The sequence below is a fragment of the Sciurus vulgaris genome (assembly GCF_902686455.1).
Source record: "Sciurus vulgaris genome assembly, chromosome: 6".
Lineage (NCBI taxonomy): Eukaryota > Metazoa > Chordata > Mammalia > Rodentia > Sciuridae > Sciurus > Sciurus vulgaris.
In genome coordinates, this window is record NC_136466.1 from 83,549,219 (window position 1) to 83,571,238 (window position 22,020).

The 22,020-nt window shown below is 29.6% G+C and overlaps 1 protein-coding gene across 28 annotated transcripts in view; it reads right to left on the bottom strand.

The window, feature by feature from the left end:
- The window catches only part of PPIP5K2 (diphosphoinositol pentakisphosphate kinase 2), a 102,379-nt gene that overhangs the window by 69,460 nt on the left and 10,899 nt on the right, over positions 1-22,020 (bottom strand). For 21 of the 28 annotated variants that reach the window (XR_013764795.1, XM_079145827.1, XM_079145853.1 and 18 more), the window contains exons 3-17: positions 21,043-21,238; positions 18,194-18,284; positions 16,880-16,965; positions 14,673-14,827; positions 13,326-13,427; positions 11,480-11,641; positions 9,825-9,946; positions 8,423-8,524; positions 7,232-7,318; positions 6,308-6,383; positions 6,111-6,220; positions 5,240-5,325; positions 2,969-3,094; positions 2,560-2,681; positions 2,114-2,296 (exon numbers count right to left, since the gene is read on the bottom strand). Coding sequence is in view for 27 of the 28 variants with exons in the window: in XM_079145827.1 (XP_079001953.1) it covers positions 2,114-2,296; positions 2,560-2,681; positions 2,969-3,094; positions 5,240-5,325; positions 6,111-6,220; positions 6,308-6,383; positions 7,232-7,318; positions 8,423-8,524; positions 9,825-9,946; positions 11,480-11,641; positions 13,326-13,427; positions 14,673-14,827; positions 16,880-16,965; positions 18,194-18,284; positions 21,043-21,238 (1,806 nt within the window). In the remaining variant the exon portion in view is untranslated. Of the gene's footprint in view, positions 1-2,113; positions 2,297-2,559; positions 2,682-2,968; positions 3,095-5,239; positions 5,326-6,110; positions 6,221-6,303; positions 6,384-7,231; positions 7,319-8,422; positions 8,525-9,824; positions 9,947-11,479; positions 11,642-13,325; positions 13,428-14,672; positions 14,828-16,879; positions 16,966-18,193; positions 18,285-21,042; positions 21,239-22,020 lie in introns of all 28 variants that reach the window. The other 7 variants (XM_079145847.1, XM_079145849.1, XM_079145830.1 and 4 more) reach the window with 2 other exon arrangements.

Consider the following 22,020-nt stretch of genomic DNA (forward strand, 5'->3'; position numbering starts at 1 on the left):
TCCACAGGACCAGAGGGGAAAAAAAAGGTGGTAGGGTAGTCAAAACAAGAACATGCAACACAAACTATATTTGACCCAAGCCTAAAATATTTACCATCTGATCTTCTACAGAAAAATCTGCTAACACTAAAATAGAGAACTTAACAGTAGTGGATATTAACTATGGAAATAGTCAACATTATAAATGTATTTCAGAAGCATAGTATTGAGCAAAAGAAGTCAGACATAAAAGAAACTATATTCTAGTATACAAAGTTTTAAAAAATATGGCACAAAGTAAATTAATACAGTCATTAAAGAAAGCAGCGTGGAGGTTGCACAAAAAACAGAACTACACATATCTTATTTCTAGGTATAAATCCAAGGGAAATGTAATAAGTACATTGAAGAGACATCTATATTCTATGTTCTTTGCAGCACTGTTCACAATAGCTAAAATATGGAAGTGTTCTAATTGCCCATCAGTGGATGAATGGATAAACAAAATATGATACAGAAAAACAAAAAAATTACTATCCAGCCTTTAAAAAGAAGGAAATGCTGTCACTTACAACAACAACAACAAATAAAACTAGAGGACATTTTGGGAAGTGAAAAAAAACCAGGCACAGAAAGATAAATATGATCTCACTTGTATGTGGAATCTAAAAAAGTTGAACTCATAAAAGCAGAGAATAGAGGGGTGGTTTTGAAGTATTTTCACCACAAAAATTTTATGTGAGCTAATGTATATATTAATTACCTCATTTAATGATGAGGATCATGGATTTTTATTTCCAAAGGTCATGTTGTACAAAATAAGCATTTATAATTTTTGTCATTCATTTATTTTAAATATTCGAGGCATAGTGGTGCATGATTGCAATCCCAGTAACTCAGGGGGCTGAGGCAGGAAGAGTTCAAGTTTGAGGCCAACCTCGGCAACTTCATGAAACCCTTTCTCAAAATAAAATTAAAAAGCCTGGGAATATAGCTCAGTGGAAGAATACTTGCCTAGCATGTGCAGAGGCCCTGGATTCAATCCTTAATACAACAAACTAAATTTAAAGTTTAAAATAAAAGAATATATAAAGGATGCACAAAATTCAACATTAAAAAAAAATGAGTCACCCAATCAAAAAATGGGTAAATGATCTGAATGGATACCTCTCAACAAAAGATATACAAATGAACAATAAATATATGAAAAAATCCTCAATATCTTTGACCATGAAAGAAATGCAAATCAAAACTACAATAAGATTCCATCTCACTACGGTAAGAATGACTATCATAAAAAAACAAAAGAAAAAAAACAAAAGCTGGCAAGGATATGTAGAAAAAGGAACCTTTATAGAAGGCTGGGGGATATAGAAATTAGTACCACCATTGTGGAAAACTATATGAAGATTTAGGTTTCAAACCTAAACAGAACTACTTTATGATTCAAGTAAACCACTCTTTGAAATATACCTGAAGGAAATGAAGTCAGTATACGAAAGAGATACCTGCACACCCATGTTTATTGTGGCACAATTCGCAATAGCCAAAATTTGGAATCAGCCTAGGTACCATCTACTGATGAATGGATGAAGAAAATATGGCATATATACACAATGAAGCACTACTCAGTCATAAAGAATGAAATTCTGTCATTTTCAGGAAAACAGATGAAATTGGAGATCCTCATTTTAAGTTAAATAAGCCAGACACAGAAAGATAAGTATCACATGTTTCTTCCCACATATGAAAACTAAAAAAAAATAAAATATGACTTTTATAAGAAGAAAGTTAACAAAAATAAATAAACTTACAGGGGGAAAAAAGCCAAAAATGGGACTGCAATGCTTAGACACATGACTAATACTTTTATGTTAATCCAAGTAAGTATTCTGGATATGATAAGATTATAAAAAGAACAACTTAAAAAACTCAGGATGGTAGTTATTCCAAGAAGACAGGAATGAGTTGCAATTGAGACGGGAAGGGTAGACAGGGGACAAAACTAGTCCAGTGTTCTACTGCTCTACCTGATGATATCATGAGTATTTGCTTTATAATATAACGAGCTCTACATTACTGTTTCATGCATTTTTTCTTCACATAAATGACAGAAATGTTTACTAAGACCCACCTTTTCATAATCTTCAGCAGTAAAATCTCTGTCTTTCTGAAGTATTTCATGAAGTCTTGCTTTCACACGTTGTTGACAACTGCTTAAAGAGTCACTATCACTATCCAAAAGACCATTCATATTTGCACTTTTCACCATCTGAACTAGAATAGGTGTAAGCTCTCCTTCTAAAGCCAACAGACCCTAAACATTAAATGAAATAAAAAATTTAAAAATTAATGTGCAAAATAATAGAAAGTTTCATAATTGTTACATCTGAATTTCATAATGTATAAGCTAAGTATTTTTAAAAAGTAAATATTATTAATAATATAGTTATCATTGTCAGTTGATGGCTTTAGTTGGAAGTTCCAAATTTGGAATTTTAAAATACTGCCCTAGCAATAATCTTAAAAATGCAATTTTTAGAATTATCCAATAATTTTAAAAAACACATCGATTTATACCTTTGCGAAAGCTGCTGCAGTCATCTGGACTCGTCCTTCATCAGAGGCATATATTTTGAGGTCATGACGGTAGGTACTATGTAATCGAAGCAAACCACAACCAGGAAACCCTGCATAATCTCCTGAAAATAAATCCTCAAATCACTTAAGCTATATTTTTATCTCACTGTATTTCCAGAAATATTTACTAGTATCACAAAATAAAAAAGAATATGAAAAAACTGTATGAATTTAATCAAATTCAAAAAAATCCAACATATGAGCTGGGGCTGTAGCTCAGTGGTAGAGCACTAGCCTAGCACTTGTGAGGCACTGGGCTCAATCCTCAGCACCACATAAAAATAAATAAATAAAAGAAAGATCCACCAACAACTAAAATAATATTAAAAAAAATAATTCCAACATTTACCTTGACCTCCGGGATACATACACCTGAAAGCTCTTCCAAGTTCTTCAGCCTGGACTCTACCTGCAGGGGTTAATTCTCCTCCCCATTTTAAAACCAAAAGTAAGGATGGCTCTTCTCTTCGGCTGTCTGTAAGATGCACATGAACAGATAAAACAAATATAAGGTTTGTTTTTCTAAACAGACATGTGCCAAACTTTTTTCTCTGTGTTCTCTTCTGTAGTTGAGTTAGTCCATATATAATTATTTTATTCTCTAAATGTGCCTATCTTTGTAGGTTGTTGCTTCCATCAGGAATACCATTGCTCTTCCCATTAAAATTTTATTGAAATATCAAGTCTCTTTCAATTTTCTCCAGAGAAGTACTCTCAATTTTCTCCAGAGAAGTACTGCTTCTCCCTTCTCTACTCTCATAACCATCTGTACAATGTATTTAATTCAGTCATGGTGTACCTGCTCGATTATGAGCTCTTTGATGCCAAAGTCCAGAACTTATCTATCAATTGTCTTCTGCACAGTGTCACATAAAATATTTTAACTAAAGTGAAGAAAATATGTATGTTTTTATGATTAGGAATCAGTGATCCCCATAATTTTTAGGAAGATGTGGGATGATATCCTAATATTTATTCTAGTGCAAATTTTACGCAGTCTAATAAATTTTATGCTAACAATGAAACGTAGCAAAGAGTAGCTTTTTAAATTTAGAATTGTGGAATCTCTTTTAGTTCCTGATAGAAGTTAGTTCTCAGACATTGAGGAGGCATCATAAGTGAATGAGTTTCTGTACTTAATTTTGACCTGTCCTTTATCAAGGCCTTAAGATCTGTCTGTGTTGGATTTTAGAAACAATGGTATTCAAAAATAAATATTATAAACACTAAATAATTATAATTCATTAAAAGTAACAGAAAATCATCCTTTCCCCTGGGGCTTCTTAGCACCTATATGTGCTTCACCATGCAGGTTAATAATTTATGGAAAGATAGTTAACTAGAGTTTTTATTATAATTGTTACAGAAAACTTTTGATCATAAATACTGGGAATTAATCTGTATTGCTCTTAATTACAAAGTGTGACATAACGGCAAGGTGTCAAATGTTAAAATAAAAAAGTTTAACATATTCAAACCCATTTTTCATTTAATATAATTATGACTTCAATTTTGCTACTATAAATAATGCCACTGTGAATATCTCTACAGATAAATCTTTCTCTGAACATCCAATTACTTCCTTAGGATAGATTCTTATAAACAGAATTAAAGTCAAAGCATAGGAACTTCATTCGGTACAATATATATACAATACATACATACATACATATATATACACACATAAATATACATGTATATATATGTATATATTTCAATAAAGTGGAAAAACTAAATTTAAAATGTTTATTATTTTAACATTTTTAACAGAAAAGTACAGGAACATTTTTTGAAGATTTTGATTGCCAAATTACTTTTCAAGATGTTGTATTAATTATATTCTACCAGCAGACTAAACTCCTGTCAGACTGTATTCATCAGCATTCTTTATTACTAGATTAAAAAAGGAAAGAAAACACTTTGCTACTATGATAGGCAAGATTAATTATTCAAGGTTAAGTGGGTTGATTTTCCTAAAGCTGAAATTCTGAAATCCAAAATTAGCACTTTTTGATTGCTCACATGATGCCACAAGTGGAAAATTCCAAACTATGAAACTTTATCTCAGATACAATTATTAAAAATATTGTATAAAAGTACCTTCTAGCTACACATAAGGGATTTTGAAAGTTAAATGTTATTTTTGGAGCTTTGTGTTGAATGCTTCTAGGATACCAACCTTATTTAAATACATATTCCTGTTTACTGGGTGGAGAAAAATATCAATTTACTTTAGAAACACATTGTGTATATTTTCAAATATTCATTTTTCTACTTTTTGAGCTCTCTTCCTGTATACTTTTTTCACTTCTATCAATAAAGGAAGAATGGGGCCCATTAAATATCACTTAGCTATACATAAATAACTTTCTGAAAAAATCTCAGATAAAAGAGAAGTCCTAAGCAGTTTTCAAAATAATAAAATCTATCCTTACATAAGTTAAATAATAAAAAGTATATCATTTATCTAAAAGATAGAATCACTGTTAACAAAACTCCATTTTATTTTTCTTTTAGTTAACATGCCAATCTCTAAACTATTAAGCAGAAAATGGCCTAAAGGTAATGAATTAGGTCACTATATATATGTTAAACATAGTAGGCAGTAAAAATGCATTACCTTCCTCTTCACTAGATGTTTTAGGACAACCATGAGGGAGATAGGTTAATTGGACCTTACGGTTGATTCCAGAAAAATGACCATACCTGCAAAACAAAATGGTGAGCAGAATGGACAATATTCATGAAGTGTTATCTCCTAAAGGAAAACTAAAATCTATGTAGAGAAAAACTAATTGTCACACATGAATATCCCCTTCTATTTGTAACTGCTTTGATGCACTCTTTAACACATCTAACACATCCAGCAGAAATTTGTACCATAGGTAGTCATTCTATTCCATAGAAAACAAAAAAATTACAAAAGTTTTTACAAAGTTAAGACAATTCAGAAGAGATGACAAAGTATAGAGACATGTACAAATATAAATTTATGTATCTTTAAATAATAAAGGAAATAAGATAATAAGTAGTCAAATATATAAAACCTCTATTTGAATATTAGTGGGCCTCAATTTTACTTGATGAAAACATAGTTTTTTTTTTTTTTTTATTTAAACAGCCCTGAATCTGGGGTCAAGTTGGTAATATATCTTCAATCGAAATAGTATTTCACAGAAGACACAAATTTGATGTCTCCTTTTAATTTTATTGAAATTAAAAATAATGCTAAAATAATTTTCAAAAACAATTTTATCACGTTAAATTTTTACTCAAATTTCTTCAGTTTTAATAGTAAAATGCAAAATGATCAAACCAGAGAAAATTAAAATGGAAAAATCACACATACACAAAAGGAGAACTAGGGGCTGGTTATATGGCTCAGAGGAAGATGGCACGTGTCTCAGTCCCTGGTTTCAAACCCTATCACTACACACAAAAAAGAGAAACATAAGTAATTATTACAACTAAGAGTTCCAAAATATACTCACATCTCCAATACAGTCTTAAGTTGTTCAAGCTTTGGTTTGTTTTCCTCAATTTCAGAATCATTATTTTGTCCTAGCTCCATAAGAAGCTGTCGTGCAATATCCAGCACTTCCTATAAAATAAGTTAATAAGGAACTGAATTTTTATGTAATTTCACCATTAAAAATTTAAAACTCAACAAGAAAGCAAATACACTTGCCTGTAACTGTTTTGGCTTTTTGAGTTTTAACTTCCCCGATTTATATCCATCACACTTTTCAAAAAGATCAAAAAATCTTATAAAAAAGAGAACACTGTTAGTCACTTGTAATAATTAATACTACCACAGTATAGTTAATTTAATAAAGCAATAAATATGGGGTTGGAATTAAAAAAAAATCTATGGACTTTCAGTACTGTTTGTCCTATTTCATTATGCCATATTGCTCCTCTGCTATTTTTTTTTTTCCTCTTAGAGACAGGCCTTATGCTTCTCAAGCAGGCCTGAAGTGAACTTGCCTCAGCCTCCTGAGTATCTGGGACTATAGTAGTGTTCTAGTGTACTCAGCTGTTTTTGCTCTACCTTTACTTATAAAATTAGCACTTTCCTAAACTATATCAAACTAATGGTTGCCGTATTACTTTTAAAACTTTTCTCATGACTGAAACTGAACACACAATTTTAATGCAAAATATTATTGCATTCATCAAGGTCACTGCATACACATTAAAAAATACTAATGTAAATACATATTTGATAGTTTAGGTTTTTATATTTTGCCATATCCAAATCAAACACTGAATAATAGAAGCTTCCAACTAATTTTCTTCCTAAAAGACTGAAAGACGAGTAAGTCTCAGAATGCAATGCAACAGAATGATAAGCCAAAATTAAATAGAACCATTTATGTCAACAAATGAAAGCCAAGTCAGACTGATATTTATGTACATTACCACAATAATGTTTAGATGTTGGAATTTAAATTACTTTAAATGAACTTCTATGCATTCAGTGGTTTGAATATTTATAGCCAAGAAATAGTAGTCAAACATCTTTCTATATGATGAATTAATCAAGAGATTAACATTCATCAAAAATATTAAAATTATAACATGAGTATTAAATATTCCTCTTGAAACATACTTTTGATGCCTCACTTCCATTTTCATTTTTTGTTTTGGAGTTCGATCCCCATGGCGTATGACTGCTATGACACATCTAAGTTCCATCCTAAAGTGGAAAAAAAAAATATTCTTAATACTCTAACAAAGATTTGTATGGCATAACTCAGATTAATAAAACATCCAATCATTTATTAAAGGCCATCTTTTACCATTTCAAGATCTTTCCCATGAAGAGTAGTACTTGTAACAATTTTATGTCTTTAACAATTTAGTCTTAATTTTATGAAGTCAAATCCTAAGAGGAATTTAAAAAGCTGAAGGAGAGGGTGATATTATGATGTATAATATAATACTTCCTCTTCTCAAGAGAGAACCATGTTAACTCTGGGACACAAGTAAATGTACTCTGATTCCTGAACTTTATTAAATATCTGTCTAGTAGTATTAGACTGTGAGTTCATCAAACAGAAGTAAAATAAAGTTTCATCTAATGATAAAGGTAACAGTTACTACATTTATAGATTTGCTGTATTTTGTTCAGGTAATAGGAACAGTATTTAAAACTCAAATTAGTGGAAGATGAAAGTAGTTAAGAAGGATTTTAGAGTTAAAAGGTATAATTTAGTGTTTGCAAAATTATAAGGTCTTGAACATAACTTGCAGGATATTTATATGATTATCTGAGAAAATTTTGTGTTAAATAAGTTTTGAAAATACTGGTTTAAAAGCAAAATTAGAGTTTCTCCCAATCAAGATTTCTAAAATTATTTAACATACTAATATAAATCTTCTAAGATGTGAATACGAAGCATTCAGTCAACACACTGGACTTTTCAATGAGTCATTTTCCTCAGTAGAATGTTATGAAACACTCTGGCAAAACTGGTCCAATGAATTTACCTCAACCTACAACTTGAATGAGCCGAAACAGAATGACCACTGAACTTTTGAGAAATGTATCTATTGTAACCTCTTTTATTATCATGGCTTGAATATGTAGTTCTGTAATTATCAAAGCATGTTTCAGGTTTTTATTTGTAAGAATAAGAGATTTTTAGTGGACCCTTGTAAAAGCACATAACTTATTCTTCCCATCTTCAAATTGAATTATAAAAACATACAAAGTACCTAAAAATAAATTTTTATTATAATAGTACAGGATAATAGGGAAAACTCAAAGAATTTCTAAATGAAAACAATTTAAACTTACATAGTTCCAGATGTAGTTGGTACAATTGGAATATCTTCAGCTTCCAAGGGTATTGACCAGGGGATATGAAATTGTGGAGCAAGCTCTCTCATTACAATATTTCTTCAAACAAAAAGAAAATAAATGAAAAATTAGTTCATTTAAAGATAAAACTAGGTACTTAATGACAATGGTACAGAATTACAGGAGTTAAAGTCAAACAATCTAGTGAATACATAACATAAAAAGTAACCCAATGAATTGATCCTGATCAAAAAAAGATCAGAAGTTCTAAAATGGCCTATCAGAATACTCTACTGAAATGTCACAAGTTTGAGATGAACTTATTTAGTTAAGTTTTAAAATACAAATCAATACTGGATTTAAATAAATCAATATAATTATATTATTTCTAATTATATACATTCTATAATTCGTTTGTCTTTTAGACAAGGTGTCCACTGATCATTCCGTACCTATTTAATGAACATTTGTAAAGCTGCTCTAAATACCATGTCCATTTTAAACCAGTTATTATTATACTTTACTAATAGGGGTAACAATGAAAATATGTTTAATTTTGTTTAAATTTAGTATTTACTCATGATAAAATTTAGATAACACCTCTCAATTTCACTTTAAGGATAACTTCAACAATCTTTGAAACATACTAAAAAATGTGAGTCCAATTATCAAAGACTCTGAACTATTAGGTTTCCTGTGGCTTTGTCAGATATGCTTCAAAATACCTTACAAAGGGGTTGTGGTTATAGCTCAGTGGTACGATGCCTGCCTAGGATGTGTGGGACACTGGGTTTGATCCTCAGTACACATAATAAATAAATTAATTAATTACTTAAAGGTATTTTTAAATGTTAAAAATAGTTCTTGTCTTGCTAAGTCTTCTGAATCAAGGTCTAAAGAAAACGAGTCAAAGAATATAAAACTGGCATTTCTACCTGCAATTATTTTATATATTCATTATATATATAATATTATGAGAATATCTTTAATATATGCTTGCATAAATAATTGGCACACAAAAGAACCCTGAATTCCAAAATTTATTATTTTACATTTATTTCATGTATGCTAATTTTGCACTATTAAATAGAACAATGAAATCTTTCAACTATAATTATACAGCAAAAACTTGAGGAATGTTTTAATAATCATCATGTTATAGCACTTCTAAATCTGTGAAGTGCTATAGGCCTTTGTACTGATCATAAATTAATCTGTCTTTGATAATCTAAACTATAGTTCAGGATCTGGTATAGTCACTAGATGTGCCATTTTATGAACACTGATTTTTGACTCTACAATACTTAATCCTTTTATCCTTCAATGTTACCAATTATTTAATTTCTGAATAACTAATATACAAAGTAAAGAGAAGAAAAATAAATTAATAAATTCTTACCCAAGTATTTTTGCACAATCATCATAATACTTCATGGAATTTTTCACAAAACTGAAGCCATTGACATCACACACATAGGACTGTCCATTGGCTCGTAACAAATCAAAGCCACAAACTGTTTGCTATTTAAAATAAGTTATAAACTTTAAGGCTGCATTTAAGTTATTATGATTCAGTTTTCCAGTCTTATTAGAATATATTTTTATAAATGTCTAAAAGTATATTATTATATATTAGTTTACTTCAGAGTAAGTGGAAGAAATCATTTAATTATAATTTGAATATTCTAAAGATACATTACATATTCCATGATTATTTAAATGGTTTATCATAAAATAGACAAAAGTAAAAGGACTAGAGAGGCTAAAACAGAACACTGCATCAAAACAATCTCCAACTAAAATTTACATTTTCAAAAAGCAAATATTTTAAAAATTCTGATAAAATTTAATAGCACAAATTAGGACATCTAAATCCCAATCCAATAAAGAAAAAATAGTTTTAAATACATATTCCAGAAGAAATGTTCAATTATCCCTGTAAATCTTTTAATCTCCTCACAATCACATTTTTGTGAATACCTAACATAAATTTATTTGGAAGAAAAGAAATGCTGAAAGTTATAAATTTCCTACTCTTGATTGTGTGGATTTTCTTATCTTCCACATTTTATATGCAAATCCTCATGTACTAGTATAATGTAATTTTAATTCATAGCTTTTGGAATCCTTGCCTAATAGGCCAATTTACAGAAATCTATTCACACTTACAATCTACACATTTCTTCCACAAAAGAAACTTCACATTATTAAAACACAAAGTATTTCTTTATTATTTAATAACTAGTAATATCTAATAGTCTTGAAATTATGTATCCAAGGCAAGATTTCAAAAAGGTAAAATTTAACCTTTATTAAATGTTGGCTGTACAACTTCTATTTAAATTTTTATAGAAGTTAGATAAAAATTCCATTAATATAGGTTGAGGTAGTTAATCAAATATTAGAAGTAAAATGTTATAAGAAATGTATTTACAGTGCTTTCATGAACATATTATATACTATGCCAAAAGAACTGATTGCGAAGGCTAAAATATTGAGAACAATTTTTATCCAATAAAAATTTTTACCAGTTCTGGGCTGGGGTTGTGCCTCAGTGGTGAAGTGCTTGCCTAGCACCTGAGAGGCACTGGGTTCAATCCCCAGCAGCACATAAAAAAAAAAATAAATTAAAAAAACAAAAAACCTAAATAAACAAAATAAAGGTATTACGTCTATCTACAACTAAAAATATTTTTTTAAATTTTTTTACTAGTTCTAAAAATAAAAACTACTTATAGATTTAAAAAAAAAAATTAGGAAATACCCCTAAACACTGTTTAACTGAATTATTCCCTGTAATTTTAAATTCTGAAAAAAAAAACTGATATGGTTTCTTTTTGTATAATTAAAAAAAGAGTATATTGGTACTACAAGAATACAATTTATTAGCACTATAAAAACCACTTGCAAAATATATGAACAGTTCAAATGCATAAATTGTTTTCTCAGCTTACTTCTCTAATTATAATTTCAAATAATGTCTCTTACTCAAGAAGTAGAATTTTTTTTACAAGGAAAAAAATTCTTTTTACATGGCTTGTATTAACACCTCACCTTAAAAGCAAGGCAGACTTTCCAAGCAATTAATTTCTCTCGTGCATTGAGAATAACAGGGTATCTTACTTCTTTTCCTTCACTATCTCTTTCCACCTTGCCATCAAGTGCTGGAGATTTTCGAGCTTCAGCATGAGCATAATCTGGACCCACTGTGTAAACCTTTGATGAATGTTAAATACATGTGTACATACACATTCATACCAACAAAAAATAAATTAAAAGAAAAAAAGTAACAAAAAATGGCTCAGATTCTGAATTATTAGAAAGACATACTTTTCTATTTTACATGCCAAATTTTCATTGGAAAAGGTTATAAATACTTATATGGCAATACTGGTAAAGCAAGAATTCATTCTTTATGGGAAACCATTAAACTGAGTATTATATTTCTCAAAATGTTTTAGTTTAACAAAGAGATTTTTAAAAACTATAAAACATTATGGAAGGAAAAAAATTGCCAAAATAGAAGCTTTTTTAAAAAGGTGGAGAATGAATCAGAATGTATACCAGAGAAGGAAAGGCAATAAGCAGAGGTAATCGACACAAAGGACAAATGTATGAAACAGCATGATGCATATAAATATGGAAAAGTACTAGTTTATTTTGATGTAGTTTATACTGTAAGAAATAAGATTTGTAAGACAGAGGACAGACTATGGTATTATCTGTATCATGATCAAATTTATACTTTTTAGAAATAACACTGTGGTTACAGAAAGACTGGCTGAATTAAGATCTCATTTGTTACCAGTTAAAATTATAAATATTCTTCTTTTTTTTTTTATGTTACCAGAGATTGAACACAGGGGGTGCTTAACCACTGAGCTACATCCCCATATTTTATTTATAGACAGTGTCTCTAAAAATATTTTATTTAGAGACAGTGTCTCACTGAGTTGCTTAGTGCCTGATTAAATTGCTGAGGCTGGCTTTGAACTTGTGCTCCTCCTGCCTCAGCCTCCTGAGCCTCTGAAATTATAGGCGTGCACCACTGTGCCCAGCATGAATGTTCCTAAATCACATAATAATTGTCACAGATCTCAAAATCTGCATAAAATTATAAAGATACACTTTAGCACTGCTTAGAACTGTGGTGGCCATTAGACTCACCCAATATTTTATTATTTAAAGTCCTTTTAAAGAATCACCTATATTTTTATATTAAAAAGTTGCGTTTTAAATATTTTAGTAACTATACTTGGATAAAATATCTTTCTTCATAATCCCACGTGCTTTATTTTAAACATTTAAGAACACTGTGCTTAAAAAAAGGATCTGTAAGCTTCTAACTGCCAAAAGTACTCATGCAACAAAACAACTTAAGAATCCTTAATTACAAAGAAAGGGATTAAAAAATAAAAGTTAGGTGTAGTGAAGGGTGTTTTCTTCTGAGATCACTGGTAAACTCAAAATACAAAATTAACATCTACATGGTTTCTTATGATTGACACTTGTGATTTTTCAATTAGACTTACAATAGTATAAAAGTGATATGCATTTAGTAGAAGTCATAATTTGAATTTTGATCTTTTCCTGGGCCAGTGATGTATATTATGATATTCTCTCATGCTGCTGGGCAATGGCAGTGAGTCACAGCTTCTAATCAGTAACACAATTATGAGCATGAACAACTGATCCTGTACACCATGTTGTTAAACTATGATTTTCAGTAGGTTAGACTGATTAAATGCATTTTCAATGTAAGACATTTTCAATTTATGAAGGGTTTACCAGGATGTGACCACACTGGTAAGTGGAGGAGCATTTGTACTTTAATTTATCCTACCTTAACATTAGTATCACCTTAAATACAATAATTAAAATATACTTCAATCACTCTTACCTTAACATCTGTACCATCTGTGGGCATAAACTCTTCATATATATATGAACCTGTTTTTCTTACATTGCTTTCAGGGGAATATACGCTACTTCTACTGCCAATCTGAAAGTAAAAATTGTCCATCAATATAAAAATCACATTATTTTACAACTATAATGCACCAATAAAAAATGTGGAAAATCACATTATTTCCCTATTTTTATAATATAACCTTGGTTTCACCTATTTCCATCTTAGAAACTTTCAAATAATTATTTAATCCATGAATACTTAACGATGCCTATTATGTATTTGACACTATTCTGTCTCTAACTTATTTGTAAGTTAAAGAGCATCAAAATAAAATGAACACTAAGAATTGTATTTCTAAGTTTCATTCATGTTGCTACATGTAACTTAAGTTTGTTCATGTTTACTATTAAGAATTTTCTACTGTGTAAGTAAACCAGAATTCATTCATTCTCCTGTCAATGTATGTTTAGGATGTTTTCCAAGCTTTGGTTATTACGACAATGTTGCTTTAAACGTTCTTATAAGTGTTACCATGATATATGTGCATTTGTGTTTCTAAGGAATTGCTAGATGGCACATATTCAACTTAAAAGATATTGCCAAAATCTTTGAGAAACTATTCAGAATTTAAAGTCTCACCAGCAATGTATAGGAGTTCTAGTTGTTCTTGGTATTATCAGATTCTTTAGCACTTGCCACTATAATGGCAAAAAATGGATATTTAAATGGCATCTCATTATATTTTTATTTGCATTTCCATGATTGTTTGTAAATGCATTTCTAATTCGGATGTGTTGCTAAATTACATTGCTAAGAGGCTGTATTCCTGCCATTGATGTATACAGGCTTGTGCTTCTTACCCAACTATGCAAGTGTTTTATCATTGACAATACAAAAAAAAAGTATAATTATATTGCAGATTTGTTTTACATTTCTTTTACTATGGGTGTGATTAAGCATATATTCATGTATGTAAAATTTATTAATATAACTTTTTCTATAAACTTTATTTTTCTGGGTCAGTTTTAAAAGACTTCTTTGAATTTGTAATCTGACAGAAATACAATTAAGAGGTTGAAGACCAAGTACTTTCTCAGTATTCTGTTGGTAAGCATTTTGTTAAACAGAATTAAACATTGACAATGACACCACGTTTTCCTAACAGAGTATGATATGTTTTATGAATTTATTTCCAAATGATACATTTTCAAGGATTCAAGACATAATTTTAGTTTTATTAAATGACTGATTACTTTTTAGAAAGGTATATTACCTTTAATAAAATTTTTTCAAAAAATGAAGAACATTACTCACACAAAGGTTACAAAGGTTTACCTTTCTAAAGAGTCTTTGACTTCCACCTCCAGCAGATGTTGGATAATAAATGTAAACATTGTGATCTTCTGCACTGACTGGTTTTTCTACAAATGGCTTTTGGAAAACTTCCCCATTTACTTCTACATGATCTTCCCCTTCAATCAGATTGCATTCTATAAATCGAACATAAGAAAAAAAAAAATTACACACCACATTACATTAGGTATCTTTAAAAAATAACAATGGAATGTACTATTCCAACCTCTATAAACTTTACCAGCAAAAATTAATTTATCTTGCTTTAGTGATATTCAGAAAAAAAAAAAAAAAAATTTGCACTAAGAATTTTCACATGCTCAATCCTGACAGCATGTCACCTTCCTTGGGAAGTTTTTTTAAAAACCACTCATGCTGAATCTTAGGGTGCAGGGTCTAGTACAGATATTTTTAAGAGCCTCATCATTCTGATTCCCAGCTAAGTTTAAAATCTGTTCTTTTCAATCCTCCAAACTAATGCTATAGCACAGCAATCTTCACTTCACCTTTAGGACATTTCTCCTTGCACATTTACTTTAGCAAGTAGAGCCTCTGAATTGTAAGAAGGTGTATTTCAACATAGCAATTTCCTACCTCATTTATATCTTCTATTCCTGTCCCATAGTTTATCCATGCTTATCCTAAGTAAGATAATTTAAAAACCAATGCTCCACCCTTGACAATTAGTTTGGTAATTATAAAAATTGTATCACTTAACCATTTTCTTTTATAATAATGGTTTTTCTATGAATGGAAATTGTGAAAAATTGCCTTGAATGGAATTGTGAAAAAAATCTTGACCACATGGTATTATATCCTAAAAAACAAAAAAGTATAGGAGCAGATGCCCAGAACAGAACTAGTAGGGAAGTAGGTTAGCATTATAAATTGGAGCATTCCATCAACATTTACTTAACATATGATCATTAACTATGGAGGTTAATGTGATTGAAGTATTTATTCAAGTGTACAATGTTTTTATCTTCCAAAGAGGTAGCTTAACTTGATAAACGAATTCTAGTTCTCAAAGATGAATACTTGTTTTTTTCTGTTTTGTTTTTATAGTACTGAGGGAACTCGGGTGCTTAATCAGTGAGCTATATCCACAATCCTTTGCATTTAAATTATTTTGAGAAATGGTTTCAATAAGTTGTTGAAGCTGGCTCTAATCTGTGATCTTCCTGGCTCAGAATCCAGAGTTGTGGGCATTCCAGACAGGTACCCAGCTGACAAACAGTTCTTTTCTTTATTTTAATTATACTATTTTTTAACTTAGATACCATACTATTGAGGACTTTTTTTTTTAACTAGGAAAGAAATCATAAAGAAAAGGAAACTTGGATAATGTATTTACTTGATTTTAATTAGATATATTTATTTAAACACATATATCAACATTTATGATACATGTAATACTAAGAAGTATACCTTTTACTCAGAATCTTATGGACTTGCCATTTTACGTTACCATGTCAGAGAATTCAAAGTTTCGTGTGAAATGATACGATAACAAGAAAGTGAGGACTAATTTCAGAATGGAACTGCCATTCTCTGAAAAATGTATAGAATTATTCATATCATAGATAATACAAAACATGAAATTATTTAACATAGGAAAGCAAATTTCCTGAAACTTGCTTTCAGGTACAGTAAGTAATTAATCAAAATTTCCCAAGATAATATTACCAGAATATTAACTTTCAAGACAAACATTTACCTTGCTCTTCAGACTAAGTTACATAAAACTTACATGCCATGTTGTAGATAATTAGGAAAAAAGGAGTTATGGATACTTTAAAATATTAATAGATTTATTTCAATATTCCTAGCATCAGGTATTTAATTATGGCACTGTAATATAGTTTCTATGTCAGAAATGAGTCACCTGTTTTCCCTAATCAATACAAATTTACTAACTAGGTAATTTAAAAACTTTTCTTTATGATTCTTAAAGATATGTCAAATGTAGACCAAAGAAAAAGAGGACAGATAACTTTTAAATTATTAGTTGGCCTTTGAGCTCAATGTCACATTTTAACTAAATATAATACATGCTTGTTTATTTAAATCAATAAGAAAAACTGTTAACCAGAATACTAAGAATTTTTTAAATTCCTTCTATTTAAGTAGAAGTGGCCAAAGTATATCAAGTGGCAAAAGGTAACATACTTAAAATATTTTATACTTACCTTTGGGATTATTTGGATCACGGTTCAAAATTGCATAACGAGGAAGTAAAATACCTTCTGCTTGAAGAATACTATATACTTCTCTCCTAAAAAAAAAAAAACAATCCTTACTCTTTTGCTGCTGTATTATTCAAAGAATATAATACTGTACTGTTCTAAAAATATATTATTACTATTCTATTACTAAAAAGGGTATGTACATCAAACTTTAAAATTTTCAAAAAAATAAATATGTATCATTTTATTCAGCAGTGAAAATAAAAGCTGATGCGTAATACTTTTTTCTAGCATATTTTTACTAATTTTTAAATCAAGACTGTAAATGAATAAAGGTATTTGTTAAAGTTGATAACATCACAATGAAATAATTTAATCTGATTTAAAAGCTTTATGTTCCAGTAACATTTAATGACATGGGAAAATGTTCATTGTATGCTAAGTGTAATTCTAGTTTTCTAAAATGCTAAGAGTGCATGTATGTGTGTGTGTGTGTGTGTGTATATATACATATATATATATACATATACATATATATATACATAGAAAGCTATATATATAGCTTTCTATGTGAAAAATATAGTAGATAGAGTGACAGGATTAAATGATTTTTTATGCTTTTATTTTTCAAACTTGTTAAAACACATGCATGTTTATATATGTACATAACAATTATAATATATATGAACATACATTATAACATAAGCCTAAGAAAATGTTTTAAATGTCTAGATAATAACTCTATTTTCTGGGAGAACAGAAAAAAAAATTATAGGGTCTTATAGTTTATATTTTCATATATATATATATATATATATAAAATTTCATATTGTAATGGTAACAAAAAAAGAATGCTGATATTATAAGAGTAGTTACCAGAGTAAGAAGTACATAAATTCACTCATATTTTATAATTTCATTTATAAATCTTTAATCTTTTTAAAATCTTGATTTTAAAAAAAATCTAGATATGAGTCAATTCATAATTTTACTACCAGTCACATGAAAGAAAAACTATAATTTTTTTGTGGTTTTAGTAGGCTTTGGAAATTAAACAAATGTGGTTTAAGTTCTTGTGCCACTATTGGGCAACTACTGTGCAACCTCTTGAGACTCTGGGCAAATTAATTGATCTCCCTGATTCTCAAGTTTCCTGTATCTGTAGAATTTGTTAATAAATACCTATTTATGAGAATTATTTTTTAAGGATGCTATAAATTAATATATGCAAAACACCTGAAGTTATGTCAGCATATAGTAGGTACTAAATAAATGTTAATTTTTCCTTCTCTTAATTCAGTCAGCTTTACCACTCACCTATCTTGTATGAGATACTGCATATTCAAGTCATTGATTACAAATGGATTCCTGAGTTTTGCATAGGCAACTGCTTTGTCCAGTGGAAATCCTAAGAACACATATCATTAACATACTCTAAACAATTTCAAGGTAAGTTGACATCTATAACTTTTATCAACTTGCAACTTGAATTGATGCTACCTCCCATAAAATAGTGATTTCATTATGATCATAACTGTGTTGTATAAAAGGTACAGTATAATATATAAATAGACTTTAGTTTAACTTTTACTATCAAATCTCACTTTTTTCCTAGTTAACGTTATCAATAAGACATACCACCATCAGTGGCCATTCAACCAAATTAAAGCACTGACATGTCAGTCAATCCCTGACTATTCAGTCACCCAACAGAAGGAAAATTACTTCATATACAAAAAGATTTCTACATATAAATAACATAAGTGTATCATAACTACCTTATAATTTTTAAAAATGTACTGTGTATATAACTCCTTTTCACTTGATATTTTGATGCCTCTATATTCAAATTAGCTGATATTCAAAGAACTTACACACCATTAAAAATAGCAGCAAAAGCAAAACTAATTCACACATAACACATATGTTCAAAATATAAGAGAAGAATCATGCTATTGCTAAGCCAGTGCTAAGATATAAGAAATTATTTCCTTGAAATTTTTAGACACTGGTAAAATTACTAATTATAATAAAAATGAATCAAATGGCAGATATGGTAAGGAAAGTCAGTAAAAATAATCGAAAAACTTTTAATGATATTTTACTTTCTATATTGACACTGAAAGTCTCTTCAATTTTATCCACTTAATTTTTGTTATTAAGAGAGTTAGTAGAAGGTTGGGGTTGTGGCTCAGTGGTAGAGCACCTACCCAGCATGTGTGAAGCCCTGGGTTCAATCATCAACACCACATAAAAATAAAAAAAGGTACTGTGTCCACCTACAACTAAAAAAGAGAGAGAGAGAGAGAGAGAGAGAGAGAGAAAGAGAGAGAGAGAGAGAGAGAAAGAGAGAGAAGCAATAGAGTTGGGCATAGTGGTGTACACCTGTAGTCCCAGCACTCTGGAGGCTTAAACTAGCAGATCAAGATTAGTCTGGGCAGAATAATTGGACCCCATTAAAAAAAAAAAAAATACATACATACGGTAGATCCTAGGGACTAAAAGCATAAACCACTATTCAAACCCTGGCACATCTTTCACTATTTAACCTTGGGAAAATGTATTTAAAACCTCTAAATCTATGATTCCAGTTATAATGAGCATTCTATAAGTCTTACCTAGTAGAATTTGTGAGGAATTAAATAAGAGTGTATATAAAACACTTAGCACAGTACCTTGCATAGTGAGTACTCAATAACATGCTACCTATTATTATTCCTTAAGTGACAATATTTTAATGACTATATTATCTATGGAAAAGGGTAAAAATCAGTATTATATACAACTTTAGGATTTAACCATTGAATATGAAGTACATCTATGAAGATTATTTTTGGATAATTACAAGAAAAATTAGAAAATATTAAGGTATATTGAAATTTAAAATAAGAAAATGAAACAAAAAGCTACATTCAGTTAAATAAGATTTACTCCTAAATTTCCCTTAGTTTTTGAAATTTACATGTAAGAATTCTATACCAAAAATCACTTCACCCCAAATTATACAGGCTTCAATTTTATAAAGACTCTCAAAATTCATCATTTGTAAAAGATGTCTTAATGTCTATGATTTGAAGTCTCCTAACATAATTCACCTAAAACACCTACAGTCAGTTCTCTACTTCTACTGTCTAAGAAGAAAATTTTCCTTCTCAAGAGATGTTGTATGGAATATGAGCCATGTATCTAGTTTTTAGAGGTAAATAGCTTTTACAGGAAGAAGCCTGTGATGGTAAGAGAATACCTTACCCTCATGGATAAACAAATTTTAATGTTCTCTAAGATGAGTGGTCTTGGTGCTTCAGTGAACCAAGATGAGGGTTGTGGCTCTCTATGAAATAATCAAAATAAATTTACACAATGGGGACACAAAAAACTATGCCCCATTTTCTTCTTTTTGAACTGAGACTTTAAAACAAATCAGGACTGCTTATTTGTTAACAGGTAATGATTAAATACCAACACATTTATGACTGAGAGCACATCTTTTAAATTATAGTTCTTAGTTCACTTAATTCACAGATTTTTAGGTTATACATTCTCAGATTTACACTTGGCAATAATTTTAACTAGTGGATTTTACTATACTATAATAATTAAACTTAACTAATATTTCTGTTCAATTAATAAACAGTAGTAAGATCTAAAATTTCAAATATTCGTTTCTTAAGAGATAAAATATGCATACATACACAAGAAATGAGAGATCATTTCCTACACAGCAAAAACCAGGGCTTACAATATTCACTAACTCAAGAATTAATCCCATGAAATTCAAATGCAAACAAAGATAAACATTCAAAGAGATGATCATAATCTTATTTTTAATAGTAAAAACTGAAAATCATCCAAATATTCAGATATTAACTAAATATTTTATGGTACATCTATACAATGACATTATGCCACAGGTTACTGAAGAATGTTAAGAAAGGGGAAAATAACTATTGATACAATAATGAAAAAGTTAAATATAAACTTATACCTATGCTATGAAACTAAATTTTAAAAAATACATAGAAAAAGACTAGAAAGAAATATAATAAAATGTTAACCTAACTTATCTATGAGAGTGGGTTAGTTTAAAATTATTTTGTTTTATTCAATATTCTACAATTGATATGTATTAGAGAAAATAAAGGGGTCCCCTCCCCCTTCTTTAATACCTTTAGAATGGAAAGAAATAAGACAATCACATAAAGGCCAGTTTTCCACTGGTTCATTCAAAATAACTTCCTCTTCAAATACTACTACTGTGATATATTTAAATAGGGAGATCCGCTCCAGAATTTCCTTCATTGGTTTGGATTTGGATTTCTTTGCCATGGAACATATTCCAACTACAATCTGCCTTTCTGGTGGCTAAAAGAGAAACAAAACAAAAAATCAGATTGACTTAATATAAACTCCAAAACATAGCTATTTTCTTTTCAGAAATAAATGAGACTTTGATGAATATATAAAAGTGACACATTAACCAAAAAAGGCATTTTTAAAAATTACATCATTATTATAATAATAAATATTTATAAACTAATCTTCTACAAAGGTCTGGAAAAAATTTTAAAGACAAACACTTTCAAAACATTGACACTACTTTCAATCAAATTTAAAACTTAAGGAAATAACCCTGCTTTAGGGCTGGGGTTGTAGTTCAGTGGTAGAGCACTTGCCTAATATGTGTAAAGCACTGGGTTCGATCCTCAGCACCACATAAAAATAAATAAATAAAAGAGAAGTATTGTGTCCATCTACAACTAAAACTAATTTTTAAAAATCCTGCTTTAACTGCCTTTAGTATTTATTTACCCTCTTCACTGCACAAAAAGGACAAATGAGGGTCTAAACCCATCCAATTCACATAAAAACCAATGGGAATGAGATAAAATATTTTTTCTTGCCTAAATAAGGTACAGTTCCACCTACAAAGCTATACAGTATCCAATTCTTTTTATGGATTGAACTTGAATATGGTCACCAATGAAAACTCAAAAGGAAATTTTGGAGAAAACCACACTGCTAACAGAGATAACATTCCAATCTTCACACTCAATATTCCTCCTTAATGATTTTGCTAATGTTACCTGTTTTAAACCAAAGTACGGCTCAAAGGTCACCGTTAGTTCTAATCTAAAAAGGCAGAA